At 42.2% G+C, this 13,287-nt stretch overlaps 1 protein-coding gene across 7 annotated transcripts in view; it reads left to right on the forward strand.

Moving 5' to 3' along the window:
* Positions 1 to 11,331, forward strand: part of RALGAPB (Ral GTPase activating protein non-catalytic subunit beta) — an 83,092-nt gene extending 71,761 nt beyond the window's left edge. For 5 of the 7 annotated variants that reach the window (XM_027621186.2, XM_027621188.2, XM_027621189.2 and 2 more), the window contains 4 exons: positions 2,753 to 2,861; positions 3,644 to 3,722; positions 6,384 to 6,532; positions 7,218 to 11,331. In XM_027621186.2, the coding sequence (XP_027476987.1) occupies positions 2,753 to 2,861; positions 3,644 to 3,722; positions 6,384 to 6,532; positions 7,218 to 7,411 (531 nt within the window). In that variant the 3' untranslated portion in view covers positions 7,412 to 11,331. The remainder of the gene's footprint in view (positions 1 to 2,752; positions 2,862 to 3,643; positions 3,723 to 6,383; positions 6,533 to 7,217) is intronic. The other 2 variants (XM_027621187.2, XM_027621191.2) reach the window with 1 other exon arrangement.
* Positions 11,332 to 13,287: the final 1,956 nt, after the last annotated feature.

Raw genomic sequence — 13,287 nt, forward strand, 5'->3', positions numbered from 1 at the left:
GGAACATCATTTTATGGAGAATGAGGAGGAAGTTGGGAGGGGTCGTTCTGAGTAGAAATCCATAGGAGAAAAGCAAGAGTTCAGGATGAGAATGACTGACCAAGGTTTCTCACTGGCTGAGTTGCAGTGGATTTCTTGGCAGGAGATTCCGTGCACATCTTTTCTGGTGGGGCCTATAATTGATTCTTTTCTATTGTGGTCTGTAATGGACAGTCCTTCATGTAATTGCTACTGGGTGGTATGGCTCCTTTTTCTAGCTTCCCACTTTAGTGAGGTTTCCCTTTATTAATTTTCACACTACTAACTAAAAAAAGAAAAATATCTCATTAGATACAGAAAAAACAGTTGACATAAAATTCAACATTCATTCATGACTTTCAGCAAACTCTGAATAGAAGAGAACTTTCTCAACCTGAGACAGAGCTCTACTGGAAGCCTAGAGTTAAGATTATACTATACAGTATTGTTGACTGGTTTTCCCCTGAATGGAGGACAAAGCAAGGATGTCTGCTCTCACCACTTGTATTTAACATGGAGTCCTGTACAGGGAAATATAACAAGAAAAAGAATTAAAGTACATAAGAATTGGAAAGGAGAAGTAATACTGTATGTATTTGCAGATGACATGATCATATATGTAGAAACCCTGAGGAATCTTTTTTAAAAAATCTACTAGATCTACTGAGTGAGTTTATTAAGGTTATAGGAAAAAAGGCCACTGTGTTAGGCTGAATTCTAAGATGACCCCCAGGGACTCTTGTCCCTGTATGATGTCCTCCCCTTGTGTGTAGGTAGAACCTGTGAATATGATGAGATATTATGTGAGTATGTTACATTATATAGCAAAAGGGATTTTGTGGATATAATTACTAAGGTTGCTTTGAGTTGATCAAAAGGGAGATTACCCAGGTAGGCCTGACCTAATCATAGGAGCCCCCCCCTTTTTTAAGACTTTATTTGAGAGAGAAAGAGAGGGCACAAGTAGGGGGAAGGGCAGAGGGAGAAGCAGACTCCTCGCTGAGCTGGGAGCCCGATTCTCAATCTCGGGATTACAGGATCCAGACCTGAGCTGAAGGCAGATGCTTAACCAACTGAGCCACCCAGGTGCCCCATAGGAGCCCTTTAAATCTAGGGCTGAAGTCAGAGATTCAAAGCTGATTAGGAGCCATGCTAAGAAAATGGTCTTTGAGTAGGGCTGGTGTCTGCCACCAATTTGGGGAAGATCTCTTAGCCACAGTCATTTTCTGTGACTGCCACAATACAAATAGAAATGGAAATAAGAATTTAGGGGAATTGCCATAGTCTCTGTAATCTGCTGAACACAGGTATATTTCTGTGCTAATAAAGCAGTTTTATTTTAAAAATTCAGCTTAGTTATGAGAGTCTCTCTTCTGTCCACGTATCTTTGTTTAGGGCTTTAGCATAAACTCATCCCTGCTGCGTGCCCTCCGAGTGGTGGTGCTCAGAGCACCGGTTTGCTAAAGGGGAGCCACAGAGCCCTGCTAGCCCTTGAGAAAAACTTCAAGCCGATCAGGTGGGCAGGGAAGCCAGAAGCAAACTGCATGATATCAAAGACATAAGCAGCTCTTTTTTTCTTTCTGTTGACAAAAAAAAGGACTTTTTTGGCCTAGATTGCAGTAGGAAACTTCTGGCCTAGAAATGAGAACTAGAAGTAATTTGCTTATGGGACATTTTAGAGATTAGGCTCCCCAGGCAAACTAGTGACATTGCTGTGATGAGGAAAGCATTCTGCTTGCTGGCCATAGATGGATAGACTTAAATCCTTTGAAGCCCTCATTAAGACATTGCCCGAAAATTTTTCAAAGGTTTTATTTATCCATTTATTTTATTCTATTTTATTTCTTATTTTTTTTTATAATTTTTTTATTATGTTAGTCACCATACAGTACATCATTAGTTTTTGATGTGGTGTTCCATGATTCATTGTTTGCCTATAACACCCAGTGCTCCATGCAGTACGTGCCCTCCTTAATACCCGTCACCAGGCTCACCCATCCCCCCACCCGCCTCCCCTCTAGAACCCTCAGTTTGATTCCCAGAGTCCATAGGCTCTCATGGTTCGTCTCCCCCTCTGATTTCCCCCTTCATTTTTCCCTTCTCCTAATGTCCTCCCTGCTGTTCCTTATGTTCCACAAATAAGTGAAACCATATGATAATTGTCTTTCTCTTTTTGACTTATTTCACTTAGAATAATCTCCTCCAGTTCTATCCATGTTGATGCAAATGTTGGGTATTCATCCTTTCTGATGACTGAGTAATATTCCATCATATATATGGACCACATCTTTATCCATTTATTTTAGAGAGAAAGAGCGCACACTAGCGGGTGGAGGGACAGAGGGAGAGGGAGAAAATCTCCAGCAGACGCGGGGCTCCATCCCACAACCCCAAGATCAGGACCTGAGCTGAAACCAAGAGTCGGATGCCCAACCGACTGAGCTACCCAGGCACCCTGCCCACAAGTTTTATTTTTATTAAAGTATAATTGGTCAGTATTCCTTATCTTCTTTGAGAATTTAAGACCTTCATTTCTTTGTTCTAGGTTGAGACTTGATAAACAGGAGTCAAAGAAGAGCTTTTTTGCAAATATATTTCACTTTTTTCCTCAAGTGATTTCCCATGACCTGATATTTACATCACTGGGCAGGTTGATGAATATGTGGCTGGGTAGTTTTATTAAGCTGCTTCTTTTTTTTCCCCTCCCCCTTCTCCTTTTCTTGATCTCATATAGCTTAGTCCCAGTTCCAGAATGAAGAAGCTGCCTCAGGGTCGCCCCGTGCCTCCCCTTGGACCTGAGACCAGAGTTTCTGTAGTCTGGGTGGAGCGCTATGATGATATAGGTACTGTGTGTAAGGACTTTGTCCATAAGTAAAATTACTATAGAATGACAATGACTTGCTGAATGTCTGGGGAGATGCAGCACAGATGTGATATGGTGGCCAGAAGCTGGGGCTGGAGTTCAGCAAGCCTGTGTTGGCATCCTGGCTCTGCCTCTCACTCAGTTTCTTTAAGCCTTAGATTACTCATTTGTTAAATGGAGACACTCATGGCACTTCCTAGTTGTGATGACTAGGGGATGTAAAACTTTTAGCTCTTGTTGATATCACAGTGAATGGCTTGTTGCGACTTGGTCCCACTCCATGTAGCTCCTGGTCATCCCAGGACCTCTGGAAAAGGGAAGGGGGAACACTTTCCTCACCTCTGCATGAACCCTACTGTCTAGTTCTGGTGTAAATATTAATTTGTCCTTAGGAATTCTGCTTTGGATAAGTTTCTTATGAATTTTTATGTAAGCAACATGAGAGCATTAGAAATGCATACTTAGCCTAGAATCTCATCCAGCTCAGGGTTTGTGGAAAGGTGTGATCATTGCTTTCCAACCAAGCCCTCAAAGACCACAGATCATGTTCTATAAAAACTCAGCTTTAGATGAACTTAGCCAAAATTTGTCTTGAGGGAGATTTCTTTTTGGTGAGGAATGGTTAGGATTATGTATTTTAGGATACCACAGTCCATATATTTATTACACACTTGTATAAAGAGATTAGGAAATTCTATTTCATACTATTTATTTTAGAAATATAAGGGAGGTATTAATTGTAATGCTCTTATTTTCTTCCAGAAAACTTTCCCCTCTCAGAGCTGCTGACAGAGATCAGTACTGGTGTGGAAACTACTGCAAACAGTAGCACTTCTCTGAGGTACACTCTTTCTTTGCCTGAGGCTCATCAGCATGTCTTGAAGCCTAGAGAAACCTATTCATGATAATATGTCAGTTGTGATTTCATAAAGAAAGACATAAGGGAACAAAAGGGATGAAGGCAATAGGAAATAAGCATAGGGGAAAAATCAAAGAAGTTGGTAGATAACGTGCACAAGGTGATAAATTAACAAGCATTTTAAAATGGCATAATTAATTGCTGTTTTACATTTATCTGCAGCAAAGAGAAAAATGGTGGAAGCAGTTAAGTATTAATGAAGACTAATAACAAACTGTCAATATTAGATAGGAGTAATAGAGTTAAATTGGTCAAAACATTCTGGGTGGTTAAAATGTCCTAATTAAATGAGCTATTTAATGGAAAAATATTTCTAAGTAAAATGGAATACTAACTTTATTATAGTTAAGATTCCTATTTTAGCTGCCCATGCACAAAAAGGATAAAAGGGGATAATTGGATTCTAGGATTAATAACAATGTATCTGTGTAGGCTTTATAGTTTCAAGGCTTTTTGCTTGCTTGCTTTTGGTTTAAACAAGTATTTTAAAACAATTCACAAGAGGTACCATTATCATTTCTGTTTTACAAATGGATTAAAATAGGATGATAGAAGTTATTCTTCAGTTTCACACATTCAGTAAATGAAAGAGAAAGTGATCTGAACTCAGGCTTCTGACCCCAGATGCTAGCCTTATTTTGTACATCAGAGAGCTGCCTTTGATATCAAGCTACATGATCTGATTTGTATTGCATTTAAGATGAATTTGTTCTTAACATCATTAGATTGTTGTCATAGAATTGGAGTAAAGGTGGTTTATTTTAACATCATATTTTTAAATTTCCAGAAAAGGATAAGTCATTCTTTTTTTTTTTTTTTATGTTCAGTTAAGCCAGCATATAGCACATCATAAGTTTTCGATGTAGTGTTCAACCTTAGTTGTCTATAACACCCAATGCTCATCACAACACGTGCCCTCCTTAATACCCATCACTCGGTTACCCCATCTCTCCACCCCCCTCCAGGAGGACAAGTCGTTCTTAAAACTTCGTGTTTTTTCTGCTAAAGTATTTTAAAGCAAGTTATAAGAGATCCAGACATTTTAAATATATCAGTCTGCATTTCTGAAAAACAAAAACACTTTTCAAATAGATAAAGATAAAATTATCACAATAATAAAATTAGTAATAGTTCCTTAATTTTATCTAGTAACCAGTTCATATCGAAATTTCTCCATTTTCCCTAAAATATCCTCTATAGTTGATTTATTCAAACCAGAATCCACTCTGGGACTTTGTGTCTGATGTTATCATGCCTTCAGGTGCTTTTACTATAGAACAGCCCTTTTTGTCTTTTTTTTTTTCTCCATGATGCTGACTTACTGAAGAGACTAGAATAATTCTCGAGGTGAACTTTTCTTGAACTAGTTTGAAAGAGAACTTTTAAGTGTCTTGTGTTGGTGGTGGTGGTGTTAACGGTTTCAATCTTTTTAGGTCAAACGTTATAATATGGGGGTGGGGGGATGGGTTAGCCCGGTGATGGGTATTAAGGAGGGCACGTACTGCATGGAACACTGGGTGTTACATGAAAACAATGAATCGTGGATCACTACATCAAAAACTAATGATGTATGGTGACTAACATAACATAATTAAATAAAATTTTTAAAAAAAGTTATAATATGACTAGACTGTAAAAATCGTATTTTGTTGGTAGACTGGTAAAATCAAGAATTTGTCTTGATGACAGAATTAACTATATGAACGATTTTTATATAATGTATTGAAAATTGACTCAGTGTTGCTTTGGCCAGAATCACCTTACCTATATAGAAAGAAAGCAAAAAAAAAAAAAAAAACAAATACCAACATACATTGTAGCAAGTATCACAGAGTAATAACATGGGTACCTCTAGACATGGTGACATATCCCTGAGCATGATGGGTGTCTCAGTCTTCTAAAGGCACAGTTGTGAATTAGCACCCATGGCCTGTTCAGAGGCTTTGAAGGCTTTGGCCTTGCCAAGATACAGCCATTTATCACCTTTGCTAAGGAGGACACTTGCAGCTGGCCCAGACTAATGGGCCTCACAATCTCCTCCCCCCAACCCCTGAACAAAAATTTTATCAGAGGTTCTCATAAGGGGGACTCAACTATATTCCCACTTGTGCTTTGAGATGCCAGGGTTGACTGTGGTGGAATTCCCCTGCACTCCGGCCACCCCCACATTTGTTCCCTACAAGAAGGAGGGACTAAGTGAAAGAAAGTCCCATAGCCAGTTGCTGGGTTCATAGCTTCCTGCCAGAGATTCCTCTGCCTTTGCTTCCACCCTGTGTCCCTAGTGGTTGGTTGTTTTTGTTTGTTTGTTTTACCTAGTGATTTTAAAACACATTTTTAGCCCCTTTTTTGTCAGTTTGAAAAGCCCAACCCCAGTGATGGGCCTTTAGGGCCAGGTGTTGATGGGGGTGGGAGGTTGGGTACAGCAACATGGGCTCCCAGAAGGAGGATCCTGAGCAGACTGACACGTTGGCTCTTATCAGACTGTATCAAGCCCGGCATCAAGTGTCCTTAATTTTCTTATATTACACACGGGGCACTTCAACTTTTATATGTTTGGAGTAAAAAGAATTTTCTTTTCTTAAGATCTACCACTCTTGAAAAAGAAGTTCCTGTCATCTTTATCCATCCTTTAAACACTGGATTATTCCGGATAAAAATTCAAGGAGCCACTGGAAAATTTAACATGGTCATCCCACTTGTGGATGGGATGATTGTCAGCAGGCGAGCACTTGGTAAGGTCTTCATATATGGCCGAAGAGTTAAGGTTTCTCTCTTTTATTTATTTGTTTGTTTAAACATTTTCATGAACCAAGAAGAAGTAGAAATAAGGAAATGGTGAAATTACTTAATAGATCGCACATGTAGAAAATGCTGTGGTTTGGGGCGCCTGGGTGGCTCAGTTGGTTAAGCATCTGCCTTTGGCTCAGGTAATGATCCCAGAGTCCTGGGATCAAGTTCCGCATCAGGCTCACTGCTCAGCGGGGAGTCTGTTTCTCCCTCTCCTTCCCCCTGCTTGTTCTCTCTCTCTCTCACTTGCTCTCAAATAAATAAAATCTAAAAAAAAAAGAAAAAATGCTATAAATAAGAAGCATGTTTTGTTCTAACTGTGCTTCGTCTACTTAAGTACATGTAGAACTACGATTCACAAACTTCCAGGCCTGGGAAATCAGATAGCTGTGTATAATCCAGGGCAGGAAAGTGGGTTGTCAGACCAGATTTTTGCTTCTGTTTTCCCTTGTCATGTATTTCTTCTAACAGTTTTATCTTAGTAGAGTGTTGTCCGTCTCTCCAGGGACAGGGAGTTTTGCAAATAGAATGAACTAGGTTTGACTTTGCAGGGAGTAGTTCACTTGAATACTGACAGTTCACCTAGATGGCTAGTTATTCACATTGATTTTAATACCCTCTGTTTTCAAGGTTTTCTGGTGAGGCAGACTGTAATTAATATTTGTAGAAGAAAGAGACTGGAGAGTGACTCCTACAGTCCACCACATGTCCGCCGGAAACAGAAAATCACGGACATCGTCAACAAGTACCGGAACAAGCAGCTGGAGCCAGAGTTTTATACTTCACTTTTCCAGGAGGTTGGACTCAAGAACTGCACTTCTTAGATACTGTCTGTCTAGGACTCTTGAACTCCAGTTTGGGGCTATGATATCAGAGCAAAACAATTTGATAGGTGATCACTGTAAAAAGAAAAACAAATCACTCCCCAAGAGCTTACTGTTTAATCACCAGAATAGAAGAAACACATAAACCCATTCGATAGAAGACTTTTGGCTTTCTAGTGAAATGGGCTCCCAGACACAATCATATTCCTGCTGGTAATGATGATATACATTTTAGTCATAAACTTTCTTTTAAAAGTGACAATTTTAGTTAAATATAAGCCTTTTGAGGAGAAAGGCTTTATGCATCTCATTTAAACACGTGCATTGGTAGTATCAAATTTGCAAATTAGAAGGTGAAGATAGTTTTATACTTCACTTTTTAGGAGGTTATATTCAGAATTGAAATCTGTCTCAGAATCTTCCAGGATATTTAAAGACTCATGCTGATGATAGCATGGAGGAGAAGGAAAAAAATCTCAGCTTTCTGCTCACTTGTAAGTCCATTTGTCGTCCAGCTGTCCAACTGACAGAAATGAGCATAAATGTGTTTTGTTTAGATAAGAAGCCTGACATTAAAATGTTTCATGTTTCCTCCACATTTCACAAAGTTATCGTCCTCATTACTGCACAGATCTATCTGAAGGCCTCAGTTTCTGGGCAGCCCGGGAGCAGATCTACAGTGGAGGCATGGCCCTGTCCTTTAACGGGGACACAGATGGCATTTGTGGGGTTAAAAGTTGTAAGACAGCAGCAATACCTCCGCTCTCTCCATTGCTGTGTGGCTTGGGGACATGATGACAGGCCAAACATTTTTAATTCCTTGGTAATTTCTTGGTTAAATTTTGAGAAGTGTAAGCTCACAACAAGGGTTGAAAATTATTTGGTTTCATCCATTGTCTCTTATTTCAGGACCAAGCAGGAAACTGCAGTAGTTTATGAAGGATTCTAATTTGGGGTCCAGGACATAGCCTCTCAATGCTACTAATTCAGATCTCTCCCAGAGAGCTACTGGATTTCATCATAATTGACAAACATTAGTGACCACGCCCTAGGGTGGCTGCTCTTAGAAATGGCTGTTGTGACCATGTTTTCTGGACCTTTGCCAGTTGAAGGCACAACAAATCCCTGCCCGGGTTTTGGAAATACTTCTGTTACCTCACTGCTATTTTTCTGCCAGGGATAAATGTTTTGAGGTGGCCAGACCCAGAACAACCTTCCAAGGATTCCTGTTACAGTGCTAGAGTATACACTGCTCATTTCTCCTATTCTTCTCTGCTTTCTTCTTTATTAAGATTATTTTATGTTAAGAAAATAAGTGACATTTGAAGTCCAAAGAGGAGTCCTCACAGCTGTGTTAAGAGTGGTTTCCCGCGTGAACTCTGGTGTCAGTAGACTGTAGGTCAGGGCCGTAATGGTGTGCTTGGTTTGATGTTTGGGGAGTTCATTTGAGGGTGGGGGATAATGTAGGGCCTAGTTCCCTGTGCAGATATTTCTATTCCAAAAGTATGTATTTTGTCATCTGTGAGCAAGAAATGTGGGTATCATAGCAGTTCTTGGTTTTAAGTTTGTTGTACCCTTTTCTTCATGTTTGTTTTAAGCTCAGGTAAAGGTTACCTCCTCCTTCTATGACTCCAGTTTCCATTCAGGGTATGATATTATTGGGTAATTGATTTTCTTTTTAATCTGGGCAATAAATCTGGGTGTTTCCAGATGGTAGCATGGGGGTAGGGTGTGTAAAATAAAGATGAGCAAATTCTACCCTAAAATGTTTTATTAACTCAGCAGGTATAAGGTGAGGTTTAACAACTTTCATGGAATTTCCAGATTGACATTTCAAAGAAAAAATGGGCCCTTTTTCTAGTGGACATGAACAAAGGAGGCTTAAACTGATAGGCAACTTACAACATTCCAGAGGTTAAAAATAACGGATGTAGGTATACTTCCTCGGTGTGATTCTTCAGATAAAACTTTTACCTTTATCATAGTTTTACTGTCAGCAAAATATACTGTGATGTGCGTGTTGAGGGTAGGCTTCCTGATCCTTCAGTTTGCTCTAATTTCTGGCAACTCTGTAATACATGACTGATAAGTGAATAATAACTGTGTTGAATGCGGTTTGTAATCTGGAAGCCTATCATCTCCCAGGGAAGGAGGGATAGATTTAGAGCTGTGCAGCCCCCAAAGGCATGAGATCCCAGTGTGTACAGCACAAACAGAATATAGGGTACATACACCTCGTGAGGTGCTCCTTCCTTCTGCTCAAGATAACATTTATCTAAAAAGGGGGTGCGGTAAGAACCCTTGGAAACTTTTACAAGTATGGGTTTGAGTTCATGGTCACTAAGTTCACCCAACTGCCTTTGTTAAAAATCACTTTGAGTAGAATAATGCCAGAGGAGCATATTTAGTCACTAGTAATAACCTTTAGTAGTCCACTTGATAAATTTGCTAGTGTCTTTTCATAACACTTTGAAGGGAAGCAAGGACCACTTTGGTCTGTGGCTTAAACAGTATAGTTGCTGCATGTGACAGATGTTATCAGGGGGTGGATGAGTGTGGCATTTGGTGACAAGGAAAGCATTACCCAAGGGACAGAGGCAGGTGGCCCCTCATAGTCCTTTTTCCCATTCGGGAGATGGGGGCTTTCCTCCTCCTTTCTGTTTGGGAGCACTGACGACAGTGAGGAGGCTTTGCCTTCCCTTGGTCAGCCAGCTACCACTTTTGTCCCGTGCTTCCTCCTAAGACCTCCTCCTACCTAGCATTGGCCCTCTGAAAGGAATAGTTACATGGTGGATTCACCCCCTCCTGCCCTGGCCATACACAACCCCTCACGCACGCATGCTGTCTGCCATTTCCTGGTCCTCAATTTCAGGGCAGCCCATTCTCCTCTGGACTTCCTTAGAAATGCAAAAGACTTACATCTTTGGTCAGTAATGTCAGTTGCCCACAGGTTGTGTGTATGAGGCCTTTATGAATGGTTACTTTCTACATACTGTGGGGAAGCATTTGTCAGGCTCTGCAGAGTGATTTTCAGAGGGACAGTCTTCGGGAGCATTTATTTCCTTTGGAAGGTGAGACTTAACCCAAGGTGGAAATCAGCTTTGCTCAAAGACCTGTTTTGTGGTAGATAGTAATAAAGATGTATTGGGGGTAATTTGACACTCCTGCTGGCAGTGGTTCTCCATTCAGCATTTTAAATCCCATTCAGGTTATATCTTCCTGAAAAGAATTGATTTCTGTGTTTACATGAAACAATAGGTTGAATTAGATGGTCTGTTTTAAGGATTTCTGTGACAGCCTCTTTCCCCGAGACAGAGAGATAGAAGGTAATCCACCCGCTCAGTGTGGAATCAAACTGTGGGTTCTCGGTAGCTGAAGAAGCCATGTACTGTATAGTGTTTTTCTCAGAGTATCAACTCACGTTCTTCAGATGCTTTTCTTTTTTTAATGGTGAGGGAAAAGGTGTAATTTGGGATTCCACAGTGCCTTGCATATAGTAGGCGCCCAATAAATATTTGTTGAAGCAAACCAAGTTTCCCAAGTCCTTGCCTCTTGCAGTGACCAAGAACATCTTTCTCCTCTGAAGGGCTTGGCAGTTGTGGCTAAAAAATAAGCAGTATCATTATTTGCTTGAAATCATATATACAATTTGTATGAATTTCGGTATGTTGCCAAGACATGATCTTTTTCTTATTGTATTTTCTGTAAATATTTCTGGCACTGAACTGTAAAGTAAAGGCGAAATGTAAATACGAAGGTGTACCCGTGTCTCTTGCCTTCTGTGTTTTCTCTTCTTCAGTTAGGGGACAAGGCCCAGAGGCTTTGTTTGTATTTATGCTGATCCTTTGTCCAGAAGAAACCCATGGAATATTGAATGTAATACATTTAGTCAATTAAATTTTAAGGAGATTCTTATCTAACAATGTTGTGTGTGCTTTTGGTGACAGGCCGGGGTTTGACTCCTGCACGGGTGTTTCTCATTTACTCTTTCCAGGGCGCGTGTGCTCTGCTTTGCCTGACCTTCATAATTTAGATCTGTGGGTTTTCATGCTGGTTTTGTAGAGTTTCACAGAGTACTCAAAATTAGATTAATTTTTTTTAAAGATTTTATTTATTTATTTGAGAGAGAGGGAATGAGAGATAGCACGAGAGGGAAGAGGGTCAGAGGGAGAAGCAGACTCCCCGCTGAGCAGGGAGCCCGATGTGGGACTCGATCCCGGGACTCCAGGATCATGACCTGAGCCGAAGGCAGTCGCTTAGCCAACTGAGCCACCCAGGTGCCCAAAATTAGATTAATTTTTAAAAATAATTTTTAACTGAGTTATAATTGACATACAGCATTATATTAGTGTCAGGGTGCAACATAGTGACATACTGTTTTTATACACGAATTGCTTACCTGCATAGGTATAAGCTGCTCTGTGTCACTGTACAGAGTCACCACAGGGCTTGTGTAATGCAAACACAGCCAGTGGAAGCCCCCCGTACGGAGGCTCTTGTTCACCAAGGCGCTGGCTGCCTGTATCTCAGCAACACAGAAAGGCAGCCGTGCTTTCTGCCTGCGCAAAACCTGGGCTCGGCCAGGGCTAGCAGTCAGGAAAGGGGAGACACAGAGGAAGTCATCCTACCCCCACCCACTGCCCCTGTGAGGAGGGTTGGCTTGAGAAGGTTCCATGCAGCCCGATTAGCGCCTTCCTGCCCAGACCACGTGTGTGGGGTGGTTGTACCACCCAAGGAAACAGCAATGAGAATGGTGAGGGTGCCTCTGCCAAGAGCTGTCCCTCCAGCCTGCCACTGACTCGACGGGACATTAACATGTGACCCCCTGAGCTGCCTCCCCTGTAGTTGTGCGTCCCTGCCTGCTCTGCCCACAGGACCTCCAGCTGGTCCTTGGTGGCCAGCGACGCGTCAGGCTGATTGCAGAGTGGTCCTGTTTTGGGCTCTGGGGAGAGTGTGTGTTCAAGCCTTTCCCACCGGTGCTGCTCAGCTCCTTCAGGAGTCAGTGCCAAGAGATCCCCAGCCCAAACCACTCCTGGTCTTGGCCTCTGGGCTCTGAGTGGCACAGCCTGCCAAGGCACTGTTCTTCTTGTACATGCATTCTAATGCTCTCTGCCCAGGCTGCCTCTTCTGGGGACTCCAGTCATCCCACCATTGGGCTGAAACTGTCTCTAAGCCACTGGCTTCCGAGCTCCAGCTCTCCCTGCCCCTCCCCTCCTTCCACCCCTTCCCTGTTTTTTTCTGTGGCTGGCCCTCTTGCCTTTCTCTGTGAGCCGGTATCCTCCAGTAAGGGGGGTCCGTCCACCCCATGTCTCCCCCAGGTCTACCACCCACTTCTTGCAGCTGCTCTCCCAGCCCGGAACTGGGTTGGCCTGATGAGTTGCTGTGGCACCAAAATCAGGGCTGCGTCCGACTGGTTGCTCATTACCATGGTGTCCTAAGGCTCAGCTGGAGGTTCTGACTCAGTAGAGCGGGGGGAAGGGTAGGAATTGGTGTGTTTCACAGACACTTGCCCGTAGTGACTGACGTAGCTGGTCCAGGACCCTCTTGGGGCCTGCAGTGCTTCTGCCTCCCCTTCCATAGGCACCAGCCATGCCTCCTGTGAGCTCCCCGCACCTGTCAGGCTCCCTGTCTGGCCAGAGTCTCCCTCCAGCTTGGGGATGGCCAGGCCCTGGAGGTCCAGGGCCTCCTTCCTGCCACGGGGCCTGGCACATGGAGGTGTACTACTACATGAACGAATGACAGATGAGGTAGGAAGAGAGAAGATTGGCATTTGAGAGTGTTCTCTCTCCTTGGGAGACGAACAAGGCTAACCACTTAGAAGCCCTTCACTGAAAACTCTAATAAGAAGAGGTGCAGAAGTTTCCAGATTAAATATT

The sequence above is a fragment of the Zalophus californianus genome, chromosome 8, assembly GCF_009762305.2.
Source record: "Zalophus californianus isolate mZalCal1 chromosome 8, mZalCal1.pri.v2, whole genome shotgun sequence".
NCBI lineage: Eukaryota > Metazoa > Chordata > Mammalia > Carnivora > Otariidae > Zalophus > Zalophus californianus.